At 58.6% G+C, this 17,893-nt stretch overlaps 1 protein-coding gene across 4 annotated transcripts; it reads left to right on the top strand.

The window, feature by feature from the left end:
• The first annotated feature begins 4,237 nt into the window (after positions 1-4,237).
• Carhsp1 (calcium regulated heat stable protein 1) lies at positions 4,238-14,187 on the top strand. Of its 4 annotated transcripts, none has more exons than XM_046445185.2 (4): positions 4,238-4,358; positions 10,919-11,083; positions 11,557-11,679; positions 13,790-14,187. In XM_046445185.2, the coding sequence occupies exons 2-4, from the start codon at positions 10,926-10,928 to the stop codon at positions 13,950-13,952; spliced, it is 444 nt and encodes a 147-aa protein (XP_046301141.1). In that variant the 5' UTR covers positions 4,238-4,358; positions 10,919-10,925; the 3' UTR covers positions 13,953-14,187. The 4 variants fall into 4 exon arrangements, with proteins under 4 accessions (XP_046301141.1, XP_046301159.1, XP_046301149.1 ...); XM_046445203.2 differs by lacking the exon at positions 4,238-4,358 and adding an exon at positions 4,908-5,019; XM_046445193.2 differs by lacking the exon at positions 4,238-4,358 and adding an exon at positions 4,909-5,027.
• The last annotated feature ends 3,706 nt before the right edge of the window (positions 14,188-17,893 follow it).

Genomic DNA, 17,893 nt, shown 5'->3' with positions numbered 1-17,893 from the left:
AGTCCCTTTAGAGCAAACTCATCTGCAGTGGCAGAGAGCAGATGTGTGTGGGGTGGGGGCACAAGGTAGGGGTCACCAAGGACCCTTGTGGGGCACTGTCCTGTAGCCCTGTGTTTGCAGGACTGTACGGAAGCACTGAACCATAACAGACTGTCCAGGGCAAAGACGAGCGTTGGACCTCAGGCTGCTACCAAAACAGGAGGGTTTTAAGGCAGGGACTCTGTATGACACCTTGATGTGTCATCGTGCCTTGGTCCAAATCCACAGAACAGCAACACCATGGGGGGCCCCCTGATGTGAACTTGGACTTTGAGTGATTTTAAGTTTCACCACTTGGAATCCATGTCCCAGGTTGGTGCAGGGAGGCTCTGGAGATGGGGCTGTACGGGACATGTGGGAAGCACAGGGGTACTTTCCACTCAGTAAGTGCTCTAAAAAACCAGCCTGTTGGGCTGGGGATGTGGCTCAAGCGGTAGCGCTCGCCTGGCATGCGTGCGGCCCGGCACCACATACAAACAAAGATGTTGTGTCCGCCGAAAACTAAAAAATAAATATTGAAAAATTCTCTCTCTCTCTCTCTCAAAAAAAAAAAAATTAAAAAAACCCAGCCTGTTTAAAAAAAAATAAACATCCCGAGGGAAAAGTTAATATTAAATCAAATATTGCTGGTACTTTGTTTTGACATTTTGAAATAAGGTCCCTGTGTTCACAGAGCCCCTAGGAGGTGGGTGTGGCTCTCTTGGGGGCAGGGTGTCCAACACAGTGGCCTGGTGTGGTTCTCAGCAATCCATGCACATAGGGCTCTTGCCTCCCCTAAAATCCATGGATCTTCTGAATTTCCACTTGAGCATTAGAACAGGGCGGAGTACACACGGTGTCCAGTGGGTGGAGCTGGAGTTGAGACTGGGACGATTCTAAGTGCCACCAATACACAGTGTAGGGCGCAGGGCGAGGAGCCAGAGCATGGGCGGGGCCATCTTCCCTCTGCCCCCACTGCAGTTCTCCAAGTCACAAGTCTCCCCCCAGTGGCTGGGACAACCCTCCAGGACTTCCTGCATCCCCCAAACACACCCCGGAGGTGGTGGTGCGCCATGAACCAGTGGGAAAAGGGCAGGAAGAGAGGGTTGGGTGAGGATGAGCCTGCTGTCTGCTGCCTGCCTGGAAGGGCCCTGTGACACTTCCTGAGCGGCACAGACTTCCTGCTCAGTGTTCATCCCTGTGCCTGCCCCCTGGGATGGAGTCTGGGTGGACACTTCTTATTTCTGGATGGCCACTGCCCTGGAGGGATTCCAAGGATCCAAGGCTTGCTGAACTCCTACTGGGTGTCAGGGACCAGCCAAGGCCTCCAGCTTGTACCTCCTTACCACCCACTATGATCTGATTGTCTTACAGATGAGGAAACGGAGGTTCAGAAAGGCCAATGGACCAGGAAGGGCTGTCCACCCAGGGCAGCTCAGCAGGCAGACCTGAGTGTCTTTCTTTCTTTTTTTTCTTTTTCTTTAAAAGAGAGAGGGGAGAGAGAGAGAGAGAGAGAGAGAGAGAGAGAGAGAGAGAGAGAAAAATTTTTAAATATTTATTTATTTTTTTTAGTTATTGGCGGACACAACATCTTTGTATGTGGTGCTGAGGATCGAACCCGGGCCGCACACGTGCCAGGCGAGCGCGCTATTGCTTGAGCCACATCCCCAGCCCTCAGACCTGAGTTTCTTTATCTGTACAATGGGACAAGAACACATTCACTTTGAAGCATTCTGTGGAAGGACAGACAGACATTCCTACCCTGCTGCAGTGCTGGGGAGGAATGGTGCACACCAAGGCGTCTTGATGCAGCCTTGACAGAGCCTCAAGGGGAGCAGGGATCAGCATCTTCTCTGGGGTTGCTCTCCAGATTCTGGACGGTACCCATAGAGTCAGGGTTATGGTTAGGTGAATGCGGTAGGCACTGAGAGGGCCCTGTTAGCACTCACCTGTATTTGAAAAGTTTATATTTTGCTAGGTGCAATGGCATCTGTAATCCCAGCATCTCAGGAGGCTGAGGCAGGAGGATTGCAAGTTCAGGGCCAGCCTTAACAATTTAGCAAGGCCTTAAACAACTTAGCGAGCCCCCGTCTCAGAATAAAAACTGAAGAGGGGTTAGGGGTGTAGTTCTGTGGTGAAGAACCCCTGGGTTCAATCCTTAGTACCAAAAAATATTTTTAAAAATAAAAATGAATGTGTGTCGAAATGTATCATTTGTCCTGGGCTGATGTATTTTCATAAAGTAACCACCCCAGGGTGTCCCTGCCCCCAGATTGAGAGACAGAACCTTACTAGAAACTGGAATCCCATGGTCACTGCCCACCCCTGCCCAGGGGTCCCTTGTCTGATTTATAGCTGTTTTCAGTTACAGTTCACCCATGGAAAGTGTATAATTCAATGGTTTTAGTACAATCACAGAGTTGTGCAACTATGGCTTGATCAAATTTGGAGCATTTGTCTTACCCAGTACTGCTGGCTCTCAGCCCCTATTTCCCACTCCCACCCCCACCCCCACCCCTGGCTTTTTTTTTCCCCTCGCATTGCTGGGGATGGAACCCAGGGCCCCTGCATGCTAGACAAGCGCTCCACTACTAAGCCCCAAATCCAGGCCTCCTAATCTACTTTCTGTCTTCATGGACTTGCTTATTCAGGATATTTGTATCAATGAAATCTATGTGTGTCTTTTTTTTATTTTTTATTTGTTTTAATTAGTTACATGTGACAGTACAATGATCTTGACATATCATACATTTGAGTCAGATGGGATATGTGTGTCTTTTTGTGTCTGCCTTCATTCATTTTAGCATGTTTTCAAGGTTCACTCATTTTGAATCAATACTTCATATATATATATATATATATATATATATATATATATATATATATATATATATAATTGGTTGTCCTGGGGAATGAACCCAGTGGCCACTGTGTTTTGCCACTGAGTAACCCTAACCTTTTTAAAATTTTGAGACAGTCCTCATTCCTTTTTATTATCAAATAATTTTCTGTTGCACAGATACACAATCATTTGTTTATCCATTCATTACCTGATGAACATCCGGGTTGACCCTGGGCCTTGCACCTCTGAGTTACAGCTCCAGCCCTGTACTCTACCCTTAGCTAATGTTTTTCTTTTTTGTGTGTACCGGGGAGGGAACTGAACTCAGGGGCACTCAACCACTGAGCCACATCTCCAGCCCTATGTTGTATTTTATTTAGAGACAGGGCTCATTGAGTTACTTATGGCCTCGCTTTTGCTGAGGCTGGCTTTGAACTCCTCCTGTCTCAGCCTCCGGAGCTGCTGGGATTACAGGTGTGCGCCACCGTGCCCAGCCCCACTCCTTAGCTATTAGCAATAATGTTGCTATAAAGATCGGGGAACATATCCGCTTTTGCGCGGTCATACACTTTCGGTTCCTTGGGCATATACCTAGCAGTGGGTGTGCAGGTCGGGTGCTTCTAGGTGTAATTGTCCGAGGTCCGTTAGACTTTTCCACGGTGGCTTTACCATTTCCCTTTCCCGCCAGCAGCATGAGGGCGCCTCCCCCAGTCGGTTTTGTTGCTGGGCGTCTGCCACCACTGGGCCTCAGCCTGGTGCGGAGTCTGGGGTCACAGAATGGCATCTCCAGCGGACTGCAGCGCCATCCCCACTCCTGGGCTTGTGGCTTAGGAGAGCCACCGGATACCTCTCCTCCCTCCCGCCCCCGGGTCCTGGGGGCGGGGATCGCATTCAAGGGCCGCAACCATCAGCAGGTGACCTCCTCCGAGAGCCTCGGTTCCTACCTTGCAAAACGATCAACACCATTTGCCTTCTGAGATCGAGGACTCAAGGACGCAGTGGAAACAAAAAGAAAAACAAAGAAACAAAAACGAGAGAGAGAGGGAGAGGGGGAGAGAGAGAACCAACTGCTCTCCCGCGGCTTTCCGATTTGGCTGCTCATTTCTCTCGGTTCCTCCCTCGGTGTTTTGCTAGTTTGTTTCCCTTTTGTCTCGTCCTTTCTGCTAAAACCCGGGGCCGGCTCATCTGGACGGGGAGCCCCGGGCAGGTGGGGACAGGCTGGCGCGGCTGGCGACGGTGCGGCTCTCCGCTCCCCGGGGCCAGGGTTCCACCGCGGGCGCGGCGCAGCGGGGCGGGGACGGCGGGTCCCTCCGGGTGGGCCAGCCCCGCGTCCGGTCCAGGCGTCCCCCAGCCCACACAAAGGTCCAGCCCCGCGGGCCTGGCCCCGGCCCATTGGCGGGAGCTCGGGGGGCGTGGCCTCGCTGCCCCGCCCCGCCCCCGGCCCGCTCGGCTCTCGCAGTCGGAGCCCAGCCGTGGGCGCAGCGGAACGCGCAGCCAGGTACGAGGCTTTTCCGGGACCCCGCGAGGGGCCTGGGGCTCCCCGCGCGAGCCCCGGGAGCGCAGGGACGGGGCCGCGGCCTCCCCCGCTGGTGCTGCCCCCCGCCAGCCCCCCGTGCGGGGTCTTCTGGCTCCCGGCTTTGGGCTCCGGGCCAGTTCCTCCCAGCCCCTGCGAGATGCCCGGCCTCCGGGGTCTGGCTGGGAAGCGCGGGTCCTCTCCCCGGGAGGAAGGGGTGGGTGTGGCCGCAGCTGGAGGGATCGGAGGCGAGCGTCGGGCAGCACTTCCCGCCCGGCCACCTGTTTTCTGCGCGCTGGGGACGCGCTCCCGGTCCCCGCCACCGCTCTTGCCTGTGGGCTGGAGCGTGAATGGGGTGACTCGTGGTGCGGGGGGTGGGCGCGGGGGGCGCCGCGCGCTGGAGGCGGAGCCACCTCCCTGCCGGGCCTGGCGGCACAGCTGTGGGCTCGCGGGTGGGACGGCGGCCAGGCCCGGCGGGGGAGCCGCCCTGGCGCCGTGCGATTGGCGGCATCTGGGGGAGGAGGGACCGCGGCGCGCGCTCGCTGGTGTTTTTGCGCCGGAGGGTGGTGGGGGGACGACTAGACGGAGGAGAAAAACTTCATCCGCGAGTACAGGCCCCCTCTCCAGCGCGGCGCTGGCCACCCAGGTGCGCAGGTCGGAGATGCAACATTAATTTTTAAATTTAAAAAAAGCAAAGTTCTGGGCCCACAGCTTTTGGGGGGGTTGGAGTGGGTGCGTGTCCTGGGAGAAGTGAAGGGCAGCCCGCTCCGCTCCAGGCCGGGCCTCGGTTCTTAGAGGTGGAGGTGTCTCGTTGCAAAACAGGAGGCCTCTGGAATCCTGGTCTGCAGATTGGGGATAGAACTTCTCCTAGCAAAAATGGGTGCGTAGGAATAAAAGGGCTAGCCCAGGCCGGAGAAACGCTAGGTCCACTCTCCCGCTGTTTTGATATTTCCCAAGTCTCTTTTGATGTCTCATCTTGCCCTTCTAATATGATGGCCAAGCCGAAGCCAGATGGTGGTTGTAAAAACAATAGCTTCAAATTCAACCCTCCTGCTTAAAATTGTCCTCTGATGTCCCCATTGTCATTTACCATAAGCTACCAACTTTTCAAGAGGCTTCCTGTGATTTACCCCCACTGCCTCTACAGCTTCCCTCGCTCTGGGCCTTTGCCCCTCTGGAGCCCTCGGCCTGGACTCTGCACCCATTAAGAGATCTTTTCAGACCCGGCTCAGCAGGTCCATCTCTGGGCCATCCGCTCCTGGGGCTGCCTGAATGCCAGTGGATTCTCCATGCTGACCCATGTGTCCCTTGTCAGCAGCACTGGCCTGGTGGCCCCTCACGGGAGTAGATGCTTGGGATCAGATGAGCTGAGTTAGGCCTTGGTCCTTGGGTCCTGCAGTGGAGGTGAGGGGGAGGGGGACAGCCTGTTTGTCCTGCTGAGTGGCAGACTGAGGGCATTTGGTTTACGTCCCACACACAGGGCCAGGAATGGGAGGGAAGGCTCTTCAGCTCAACCGCGCCTCACAGCTGCACCTTGCCAGCGCATTGATGTTGACTGGACACGGTCATCGCACCGTCCACACATCCGCACCCCAGGATGATGCATCATTCCAGTGGACAGTTGGGGAAACTGAGGCAGGGTTGCTTGCCAGAGGTTGCAGCGGTGTGGAAGAGCAGATCGAGGAAAGGATCAAACAGGAAGGAGTAGATGGGGACAGGCCTGCAGGGCAGGGTTCTGTGCATGATGGATCCGCTGTCCCTGGAGGCCTCCTGGTTGAGTGCCTTGTGGGGCAGTGGGTAACTCTGTCGCCTGGATGGTCAAGGCTTTTGGGGTGCTCATGGGGGGTCAGGAGGCTGGTGATGCTGGAGGGGCTGCCTTGGGGTCCTGGAAAGCTCCTCTTCAGGCTTCTGGCCTCTTCACAGTCAGTGTCAGCAGGGAGTGGGGGGGCTGGGCGCGGGCTGCAGCTGAGGAGGCCTGCTGTCCCTGTGCCTCCCCTTTCTCCACCCTCACCAGACCCCTGCCCAACAATGGAGCAGAGTGTGGCTGAGCCCTACTGCTGCGTCAGCCTCTGGCTCATTCTCGGCCTTGCTTCCAGGGACCCCTCTGTCCCAGGTCAGCTGACACCCCTGCCCCTGCCCGGGTGCTCTAGGCCAGTTCTGCCAGCCCTGGCTCAGTGGGGCTGACTGTGCCATCATTCTAGAGGCTGGCCCCAGTCCTGAGGTTTCGCTGGGCAAGAGAATCACCCCATGGACCAGTGCCACTCCCTCCCTGGGAGTCCCTTAGACATGCAGACTGGGGGTGGGGACGGGGAATATACCTCCTCTAGAGGGGTTCTCTACCCAGCACCTCAGACGCCACCGTCACCTGAGAATCAGAATCTGCATTTGAACCCACTGAAGAGTGCACAGCCCTGACTTAGCCCCCTGTGCCTGGGTCCTCATCTGGGAAACATGGCTGGTGGCAGTGCCTCCCTGTTGGGTTCATGTGAAGATTAATCTAGGTCGTGTGTGTAGGTGTCCCCTGGAGCCCACACGGGCCAGAGGGCAGCGGCTTTGGGTGAGTAACAGCACAGCCCTCTGCCCCCACAGCGGGCCCTGCAGCCTGCCCTGCCCACTTCCCAGTGTGGCTTTGTGTCCACCCCACCTGCCAGAGTGTCCACACCATGGGCCGCGAGGTGGCTGGCAGGGTACCCAGCCCTGGCCTTCCCCAGCCAGAGACCCATGGAAAGTTCTGATGCCCGCCTTTTGTGAGGCAGGCGGGGAGAGGTCAGCTTTGCCCAGGAGTGGACGTCTGACTTGAGCCAAGCTCCAGTCCACTCCTGCATCATCTGCTTCAGGGAAGGGTCCGAGGCAGCAAGAAGGGCGCCTGGTGACCTGAACGCCGGGTGGCTGTTGGAGTGGCTGATGGCCCCTCCAGCTCCCTCCTGGGATGAGCACCTGGTCCTTGGCTCCAGAGGCTCCTCCTGCGGGCGGCTGGTGGGCCTCCAGGCCAGGGCAGGAGCAGGACCTGCAGGTGGTTAACAGGGCTCTGCATGGTCGGGCCCTCAGCTCCAGGTGTGGGTGTGGGCCAGGTGGGGGTCAGGCAGGCCGCAGCCCAGTGCCAGTACCCGTCTGAAATCCCAGAACCTTCCAAGAGGAGCTGTAGGGGTTATGGAAAATTCCCAGGCTATTTTAGGCTGAGGCCCCCTCTGCCTCTGATTCTCAGGGTAAAAGCCCAGCTGACAAACCCCTCCCTGGGGACAGTCAGGGTGGGGAGGGCTTCCTGCCCACCAGTCTGCGGGGCCCTTGACACTCATCAGAACTGAAGGGCATGCGGCCAGCTGCTCACCTCGCCCACTGCGCCCCCCTGGGGCAGGTAGCAGGCTGTGTCCTGGGCTGTTTCTAGCTCAGTGGTGGCTCAGAGGCCCGTGACTGCAGAGGAGGAGGTTGGGGTATCAGGAGCCACCCAGTCTGCGTGCATGCGTGTGGGTGCCCGTGTGCAGACACCCTACACATGGGCGCACCCCCCTGTACTTGTGCAGATGTACACTCACACAAGCACATGCAGACACCCCCCACGCGTGCACGCACACCAGCACGTGTGCACACAGCCCAGCAGTCGTGACATGCCATGGCCATGACATTTGGTCCAAGTTTGTTGCAGGCAGGGGCCCCCCTCAGGCCCTGAGCCTGCTGCAGCCTGAGCTTCAGCCTCACCCCCTGCTGCTGCGGGGACTGGGAGGGGGCGTGGCTGGTCGCGGAGGTCAGCCCTGCCTTGTGCTCCGGGCTCCAAGGCCACCCTTGGTGTTGCGGGGAGCAGCTGGCAGCAGGAAGCCACCCATGCTGGTGGGTGGGGCTAGGGCAGTCGCACGCCCACCTGGGGGTGCTCCTGGGTGACTAGCTGGCTGCACAGCCCCTATACAGACGGACTCTGACCCAGCTGTCCCCACAGGGAGGCCGTCCATGTGCTCCCCCTGCCCGCCCTGTTCCGGCTGTCCCAGGTGGCTCCTGAGAGGCTGGCTGGTGGAGGCTGGGGCTCCTGGGCCTTCCCATCCCTCGCACTCCGGGTGCCTTAGGGTTAGGGTGATGCAGGACTTAGCCCAGGGCCCTGAGAAGCCAGGAGTGGGGGGCGAGCCCCTGTGCGGTCCCCACATAGCTCCCCTGAGGAACATGGGTTTCCAGTGGCATCTCAGGGGGACTGGATGCATTTGGCTCCAGCTGCCTTTTTGTGGTGCTGGGGCTTGGACCCAGGTTGTCCTGCCTGCGGGGACAGTTGTACCACTGAGGTGTGCCCCCAGCCCTGCGGGGCACATTTGGGAAGTGAGAGGGCTGAGGTGGAGAAGGAAGGGGCTCCCTTGTTTGGGGCCTGTTTGGTCAATCCAGGGAGCATGGCGTGGCCATGTGTGGACAGAGGGGCTGCCCTCCCCACCCACTTTCACCCAGCATCCCTCCCCAGAGCCTTCCTGCTGGCCTTGGTCACATGGGGTCACATGAACCTCGGGGCCTTTCTTCCTCCTCCTTCAGGGGGCTAAGTGGCTCTCAGCTCCAGGCCCAGCAGGCCCCCCCAGGCAGGCGCACCCCCTCTCTGCCCATCGCATTCTGTCCCCTCTGCCTGCCTGTGTGCGGCCTTTCAGCAGTCGGTGACAACCTGTTGATGGCTTTATTCACCTGTTTGTTCTCAGGCTCCAGGTTCAGCCCTGTGTCTCCAGTGTCCTGAACAAGGCCTGGCACGGGCATCCATTTGTTGAGCGACTTTATGATGGCCGTTACAGCTGACCGTTGCTGCTTACTCGTTCTGGCAAGATTTGTGCCCCACGTTGAGCACACATTTTTTTGTTCCAACTTCATGATGATGGTGTGAATTCAGGACTGTTGTAATTTGCGTTTACCAGACACAGAAACAGAGGTCCAGAGAGGTTAAGTAACTTGCTCAAGATCACACAGACGGCAGGTGATAGAATTTGAAGTCAGGTGGGCCTCGATTCTAAAAGACAGGGGGTGGGGAGGCTTTGCTTTGTAGGGTGGAGGGCAGCTCCCCACCTTACACTGGAGCCACCGGGTCATTGTGGTCCCACTTGCTGTCCCAGGAGGCCCGAGGGGGTCCTCCCTTCCCCTCCCCTCCCTGGACCCCCCTCCCTCCCAGAACTCCAGTCGTGGGAACATTCTAGGACTCTGTGACCTGTACTGCTGGCTCATGCCGGAGCCCTGACCTCCAGCCCAGCAGCGGGCCTGTCCGAGGTGGGGGCTCCCTGGACGCGTGGTCCTGCTTGGCTGCGGCTGCAGCGGAGAAGGGTCAGGAGGTAGCTATGTCACTCCCTGAAGAAGGCCAGCCGGCCCCCTCCTCTCCCAGCCCGGCAGAACTGAGGGGAGTGTGGGAGTGTCGGGAGGCTGTCTCCTTTGGAAGTGGAACCTCCCTTTCCCCCGAGGACGGAGGCCTGGGTCTTAGGTGGCCTGGGCATGGGGGCCTAGAGTCACCACGGGCAGTGGTGATTGGGGTCTGGGCGTCAGAGCTTCCTGCCACAAGTAGCTGGAAACTTTGGTTCCCAGGCGGAGAGGTGGGATGCTCCAGGTGGTTCGTATCTTAATGAAGCCCACCCGGGTTGCTTCAGTCCACCTGCCCGTGGACTCGAGGGGACTTTTGAGCTCAGGCCTGCCCCGGGCTACCTGGCAGTGTCTTCCTCTGCTCCTGAGCAGGTGTGAGTGAGGCCCATCGCTGCCCCTTCTCCAGTGTGGAAGGGACTTGACCCAGGGCCCCTGACCTGGGGTCGTGGCTCTTTTCCTTGGCCCTGAGCCGAGGCTGGCTGGAGCCGGCACCTCCACGTCCCGTCCCGGGTTTTGGGCACAGAGCCGGGTCCCACTTACCACCAAGTTGCTAACCGCCAGGGTGCAGCTGTGGAGCGGCCTCCTGGTGGGCCACCCGGGTGCTGCTTCCTGGGGAGGCAGGCGGCATGGCGGGACTGCCCCGCAGGCTGGTGGCTGGGCCAATGCAGCGTGCTCTGAGTCCCTGGATCTGCCCAAGGGCCTGGTGGACACTGCCTTTGGAACTCTCCGGAGGTCTCTGGGTGAGCCTGCCGGGCCTCCCTTCTCTGGGTGCAGGCTGGGGCAGCCCCTCGGGGCCGTGTGCTGGGGTTTGAGCGCTCTGCTCCTCGGCCTCCTGAAGTGGACCTGTTTGCCCTTTCCCCGCAGCCCTGGCACACAGTAGGGCGCCAGGAGTGTCTGTCACGGGGAGTGGCCTCACTGGCGGAGGGTTCCTGGCCTCCCTCCCCTTCACAGCACCTGCCAAATGTCCCAAGTAGGCCCAGGTCTGTGCCGTGAAGGGGAGGGAGGCGGGACAAAGGGGACCAAGGCTGCCTTTGTCACTGTCCTCGTCTTGGGGGTGATCGGTGACAGAGGGAGGCCTGTGGCCACGTAAGAGCCCTGAGCAGGCACCTGGCCCACTGGGGTGGCACGGTGATGGTCAAGGGGGCCGATTCGAGTCTCGGACGGCCCCCTCAGATGTGGAGAGGAGGATGTGTTCGGCCCCACCTCCAAGGTCTGACCCCTGAGAGCTCTCCGTCTCTCTCCAGGTCAGCAATGTCATCTGAGCCTCCCCCGCCGCCACAGCCCCCCACGCATCAGGCTTCGATCGGGCTGCTGGACACCTCTGGGGCCCGAGATCGGTCACCATCTCCTCTGAGAGGCAACGTGGTCCCCAGCCCGCTGCCCACTCGCCGGACAAGGACCTTCTCGGCGTGAGTCTCGTGCTGGCTGGGGACACTTCCTGAGATGGCGCTCTTGCCCAGGGCCAGAGGTCCACTGTCCAGCCACAGTTGGGCCTCCGAAACCCCTGGGGAGTCTTGGGAAGGGGGTAAGGGCTGGTGGTGAGGACCTTCTGTCCGAGCTCTGAGGACACTGCTCTGTCCATGAGAAGGGCCACAAGCGGGGTGGGAAATCCTGGGGCGTCAAGGTCATTGCAGTCAGCTGCACAGGGGCACAGCGCCTGGTGGCCACAGGGCTGCAGGAGACCCACACAGCGCTTGGCAGGTGCAGGTTGCAGGCCCCGTGAGTGCAGCCTGCTCTGTAATTATGCACAACCTGTGTGACTGTACATGGCGGCTCCTTGGGCACAGCTGTGGGCAGGGCTGGGATGAGCTGGGTGTGTCCCAGGAGAGTGGGTGGCTGTCCGGGGGCTGAGGGGGCCTCTTGCACCTCCTTCTCCCGTCAGGACGGTGCGGGCTTCGCAGGGCCCTGTCTACAAAGGAGTCTGCAAGTGCTTCTGCCGGTCCAAGGGCCACGGCTTCATCACCCCCGCTGACGGTGGCCCCGACATCTTCCTGCACATCTCCGAGTGAGTCAGCAGCAGGTCTGGGCAGCCCTGGGCTGGGCCAGGTGGGGCACTGGGTGTGAGGACATGTGGCCAGGCGTGTGGGACTCTGCCCGTGACCAGCTCTGACTGTCCCTGTGTGTATGTTGGTGGGGCCGTGAGACAGATTGAAGGCAGCTGCGTGTGTGTGTGTGTGTGTGTGTGTGTGTGTGTGTCACAGCGACTGGGTACGCCTGTGAACAGTGCATTGGCTTTTGTGAGCGTCTCCCCGGCCACGGTGCCCAGGGTGGACGGGTGTGTGGGGCTCTGGAGCTGCTGGGTGCGCCTGAGCGCCCAGCGAAGCCGGTCAGTTGAGGGCACCCCTGGGAGGCAGCTTCCTGCCTGGTTCAGGGGAAGTGGCCCGGTGAGCCGGGGGGCTCCAGGAAGGAAGTTAGGGGCTGGACCCTTTCTCCTGCCACTTGCTCATTGACGTCCTTCCTTCCTGAGTGTCTGGAAGCCCTTGGGGAGCCCAGGGCGGCCCCACGTCCTCAGGGCTGGGAGTGCCCCGCAGCCCATCCCCACAGCTGGCCCTGCAGCCTTGGGATGTGCCGGGACTCTTAACTGCACTCCTGGCCTAAGCACTTCCCAACCCCCCATTTTTTTTTTTTTTTTCAATTTTGGGGCTGGAGCCGAGAGAGGGAACTGAGGGGGCCACTCCACACAGCAGACCTGGAGGGCGTGGGGCCCTGCCAGGTGCTGTGGCGGGTGCCTAGGATCCCTGTGACTTGGGAGGCTGAGGCAGGAGGATTCCTTAGCAATGCAGTGAGACCCTGTCTCAAAATAAAAAATACATGGTGGGTGGGCATGCTGATGCACGCCCATAAGCCCAGTGGCTCGGGAGACTGAGGAAGGAGGATCGCAAGTTCAAAGCCAGCCTCTGCAAAAAGCAAGGCATTAAGCAACTCAGGGAGACCCTGTCTGTAAATAAAACACTAAATAGGGTTGTGGATATGGCTCAGTGGTTAAGTGCCTCTGAGTTCAATCACCCGTACCTAAAAAATAAAAAAAACGAAGTGCTGAGAATGTGGCTCAGTGGCTGAGCGCCCTGGACTCAATCCTTAGTACCAAACAAAAACAAAATCAAACCAAAAATAGGCCAGGTGTGGTCGTTCACGCCTGTAATCCCAGCAGCTGGGGAGGCAGAGGCAGGAGGATCACAAGTTCAAAGCCAGCCTCAGCAATTTAGCAAGGTGCTAAGCAACTCAGTGAGACCCTGACTCTAATAAAATACAAAATAGGGCTGGGATGTGGCTCAGTGGTCAAGTGCCCCGGGGTTCAATCGCCGGCACCCCTCAAAACAAACAAAAGTAAGTGGGCCCCTGTTGTCTGCTGCTAGGGAGCATCAGCCCTGCCCCTCCCTTAGCATGCCTGCATGACAGGGGTATTAAAGGGCCCTCTGCAGCGCAGACAGGAGGGGACTGCTGAAGCATTGCACTGTGTACGTGGGTGTGCAACTGTGTTTACAGGCTGCCTCTTTTCAGAAGGAATGTCTCGTGGTTTACAAAAAAGTTAGGAAGACATGGGTTTGGGGGCACCCAGGAACGACGGAGCAGCCGTGCCATCTGGATTTACTGCAAGACCTGGGCTGCGGCTTTATTCCTGAGCTTCCTGGTGGCCAAATCAAACACAGAAAGCACATGGACTCTCTAATAAAGCAGCCCAGTTCTGGGGGAGCTGGCTGGCCCTGGCATTCAGGGTCCGAAGGGGATTTTCCTCCTGGGGTCTCCTTGAGCAGCAGCAGGATACCAGCCTTGCCATGAGACGGTGACTCGTGTCCTCGAGACAAGAGGGGGACCTATCTGGGGATGGTCACAAGGGAGAGAAGCCCTCCTGGGACTAGCTTGAGGGGTCACAGGGACTTTCTGGAAGGCTCTCTGAGTGTCTGGGAGTCCAGCAGAGGCTCGGCTGGGAGCCCTGGGAAGGGGCTGGTGGGTTGGGGCTCCTTGGCCAAGACCTGAGGCTGGGCACAGGGTGGAAGGCCTCACGGCGGTCCCTTGGGAAGGGGGCCTCTGACAGTGGGGTGCTGAGGTCTTGGGGGGCGTGGCGCGGGCTCTCCTTGGCGGGGCTCTGACTGCCTGCTCTCCTGCTCCCGCAGCGTGGAAGGGGAGTACGTTCCCGTGGAAGGCGACGAGGTTACCTATAAGATGTGTTCCATCCCGCCCAAGAACGAGAAGCTGCAGGCCGTAGAGGTGGTCATCACCCACCTGGCACCGGGCACCAAGCACGAGACCTGGTCTGGGCACGTCGTCAGCTCCTAGGGGACCCAGAAGCACCCCTTCTCCTGAGCATGTGGGAGACTCTGTGGGGAGCAGGAGTCAGGGCCACACTGGAGATGATCTACCGCACGAGACGGGGCTTCTAGGGGGACACAGTCCCTTCTGAGTGTCTCTGGAGGAAGGGGTGGGGCAGGCCCGGGTGCCCCCGGCCATCAGCAGCTTCCTCCCGTCAGCAAGCTGTCACCTCCTGGAAAGCATTAAAGGCATTTAGAAAGGAGAGGCACCTGCTGCTGGCTGAGCCAGGGTCCCACCCAGCCTGGGGGGTGGGTCCAGGGTCACTGTCCCCCAGCTGCCCAGAGGAGCAGGCTCCGCCACAGAGCCTTTCCCCCTTCTGGTGGGGCTGGAAATCCCTGGATTGGGCAGGGGGTGCAGCTCCGAGGTAGAGCCATCGGCTAGAGCGCACCGGGTTCTGGGCGCCATCCCCAGCCCCGCCGCCCCCAGGTCCCCAGCTCTGGCCCACAAGAGGTGACGCGCCACTTCCCCAGGGTGAGTTCCACCCAGTGCCCGTCATGTCCTCTGGGGAGCAGGCCAGTGCAGTCTTCTGACTCCTGGTTTGGTTGGTTCTAGGGAAGCTGCTTCAGGGTGGGGCCCTGGGTTGGAGGGATTTTTGCTGTTTGGTGCCCTGGCAGCGGGACACGTGGCACTGCTGCCAGTCTGAGGAAGACCGTCCCTGGGAGCCTGGACCCCAGGGCTTGGCAGCCTGGGCTCGGGCTGAACTTTGCCTTCTTTTAGAGTCTGGTCTTCACCTTCTAGTCAAGCACTCCCCATTGCAGCCGTTTCCCAGCCTGTCGTTATGGGGGTGATTGCAGGGGCTGATGGGGGTGGAAGATGCCTTAGAGAGGGGAGGGTCTTTATTTAAAAACAGAACTTTTCCTGGGCAGGCATGGTGACCACGCCTGTAATCCTAGTGACTCAGGAGGCCAAGGCAGGAGGATCAGAAGTGTGAGGCCAGCCTGGGTAACTTAGTGAGGCCCTGTCTCGAAATAAAAAATAAAAGGGTTGGGGAGGTGGCTCAGTTGTAGAGCACTCTGGGTTCCTTCCCCAGTATGAGAAAACAACAACTCCAAAACAGAACTTTCCCCAGGTCCATCCAGAGAGTGGAGAGCTTGCTTCCTGACGGCCTGGGAAAGTCAGAAGTTACAGGTGGAAATGCACATAGTTAAGAGGTGCTGAGGGACGGTCTTCACCAGCTGAGGTTGCCCCACCGGGCCTGCCCCGTTTCTGCTGATGTGGCACCTTGGGTAGGGACTTCCAGTAAACGCACCCTTAGGACCTTCTTTCAGTACTTTGGTTTGGCTCTGGTTGTGATTTGAAAGTAGAAGCAGTTGAGTGAGACCTTTGGAAGTCCACGGCCTCTGTGTAGTCGGGTGTTTGCTTGTCGGTGCCGGACTGAGGGGCCCAGGACCCCACTGCAGAAGAGAGGGAAGACCAGTCCATGTGGGAAGCAGCCAGGACTTCATCACAGGCCTTAAATCTGGACTGGGGGTTACATTTTGACTCTTCCAGCCGAAGAATGCTTCCTTTGAGAGGGGATGGAGGGCTAGAACTATTTGCTGGTGACCGGTGGAGTTTTTTTTTTTTTTTTTTTTTTTAAAAAGGCAGGTAAGCCCAGCACAGTGGCGTGCACCTGAGATCCCAGCCACTTTGGAGGCTGAGGCAGGAGGATCAGCAAGTTCGAGGCCAGTCTGGGCAACTTAGCAAGACCCTGTTTCAAAATAAAAAATTAAAAGAAAAAGCTGGAACTGTGGCTTGGTGGTAGAGTACCCTGGGTTCAATTCCCAGTACTGCAGAAAGGCAAAGGTGGTGTTGATCAGGTGTGTGCTGTGACGTGCATGTGGCTCCATCCCTGTTAGGGTGACCTCCTTTGTTGCTTGCTGTGCCCTTGTAGGGTCCTTCCACTCTTGCCTGTCCTCTGCTGGGTAGAGGGGCTTTTTCCCTCCAAGTCTTGGCTTGTTTTCCAGGTTGCTCCCCTGGGTTGTCTGTTGGGCGCAGACCAGGTTTCCAAAGCCACTTGCTTCCTCTCAAGCGACTCTGGCTCTGCCCTCAGCTTGGTGGCCAGCTGGGACTTGGTGTCCTCCCACGTGCTGGCGCCCAGCGGCTGTGCCCACAGTAGCCTGGGAGCTGCTTTCTGCTGTCAGTGGACTTTGGATTCTCTCGCTTGGCAGAACCCTTTGTAAACGGTGCTTCCTGTGTGACCACATTGTTCAGTTGATGAGCATTCTAGAACCGAGGGATATTAGAGCTGGAAGTGACCCCTCTCCACTCAGACACAGAGTCTCAATTTGCAGATGGGGAGGGACGCAGCTGGGAATAGAATGCAGAATTCCCAAGAAGGGATCTTGCCTCCCTAAAGCCTGCTGGTGCGAGGCGGTGTACACGGGGTCTGGCGCATGGAAGCCCAGGGTCAGGATGGCTTCCCTGCAGAGGCCGGAACCCTGCCCCCCCTGCAGTCGGTTCTGTGGAAAATGGAGCTCTGATCCTCATTCTCCTGTGCGGGAGAGCTGTGCTGTAGATGTGGCCTCATGAGGTCACAACACATGTCGTTGGCTTGGTTGGCGGTGGATAAAGCTCTGTGGCGGTGTTTTGGGGTTGTGTGAGCAGGAGGGAGCTCTCATTCTCAGTGTCCCCCTGCGGACAAGAGAATGGTCTCAGGGTTCCTGCTGCGGACACCTGATGGGGCTTGAAGTTCTCCAGATGCCAACGGCGGGGGGGGGGGGGGGGGGGGCTGGGAACAGATGAGGCCAGCCTCATCTTGGAGGCCGGGGCTCAGGAGAGAGTGCTAGAATAGATCTTCTAAGTCTTGGTGGTCACATTGGTGGAGAGCAGCAGGTCACTTGTGGGACAGTTGTGGGGAGGCAGCCAGATTCAGAGGGTGCAGGGACTGAGGTGGGCAGGGTGGCAATCCCGGGTGACAGGGCAGGGGCAGCTTGGGGAGGGACTTTATGCCTGGCCGGGTGGGTTTCACTCTGCCTGGTGTTCCCCAAGGAGGTGGATGATGATCTGATGCGGATGGGTATTTGTATTAATATGATTTTTGAAGTGTTTTGGGGAAATTAGAACTAGTCCATCCATCCAGTGTGTTCAGAAAGAGGTTGGAGTTGGCCTTAAGCTCAGAACCAACCGTGAGCGAGTTGCCTTTTTACACCAAGGGAGTGTTCTGTGCAGGTGCCTGGGGGAGGGAGGGCTGGAAGCTGCAGCTGGGTCAGGAGCAGGCCGCCTGGGAGGCTGTGAAGGTCAGCGAGTTAGGGCTGTGCAGGTGGGAAGAGCCTGGGGCTGGCTGCTTACTGGGCTGTGATGGGCCCAGCCTGGGCTGGGCCTGGGCTGGGGGAGCCTGGGAGTGGGGAGGAAGAGGAAGTGATTCAGGGTTCCGCAGGCCTGGGCTGCACCTGGGTCTGGTGCCATTGCCCAGCTCTGGCAGTGGGGTGGGAGGGAGCCCTCCAGCCACCCCCTCCCCCATCAGCTGCAGGACCTCCCGGAGGCCTGACACAGAGCCTGCCTGCGGACCTCCTGAGGCTGCTTAGACCCAGGTAACCTGGAGTCCAGGGCCAGCAGTGTCTTCAGATTTCTGAACAGGCCCAGGCTGGCTTGGGCTTACTCGGTGCTTCCCTCTTGCTCAACTCCTACTGTATTTAAATGTCTTGGGTTGGTGACTTTATCCTGCCAACTCCCCAGGGCCAAGGGAATGACTGTGCTGCCCCCGGGCTGCTGGGAGGCATCCAGAGTTGGGACTGCTCACACAGGGCAGGCCTACTAGACTGCCATCAGCTCCTTCAGTGTACCCCGCACCATGTGGCAGGGGCCATCTCATTTGGCAGACGACAACATGCCAAGGGACGTGCTCTGAGTCACAGCTGGTCAGCAGAACCAGCCTCACACCGGGGCAGTCTGCGCCCACTTGGCCTCACAGACCCTGCCGCTCCTGG

The sequence above is a fragment of the Marmota monax genome, unplaced genomic scaffold (genome assembly GCF_021218885.2).
Source record: "Marmota monax isolate L192 unplaced genomic scaffold, Marmota_monax_Labrador192_F-V1.1 WCK01_AAM20220418_F8-fsc00035, whole genome shotgun sequence".
Taxonomy (NCBI): Eukaryota; Metazoa; Chordata; class Mammalia; order Rodentia; family Sciuridae; genus Marmota; species Marmota monax.
The sequence above is the reverse complement of the archived record's forward strand: the minus strand, read 5'-3'. Positions and strand labels throughout refer to the sequence as shown.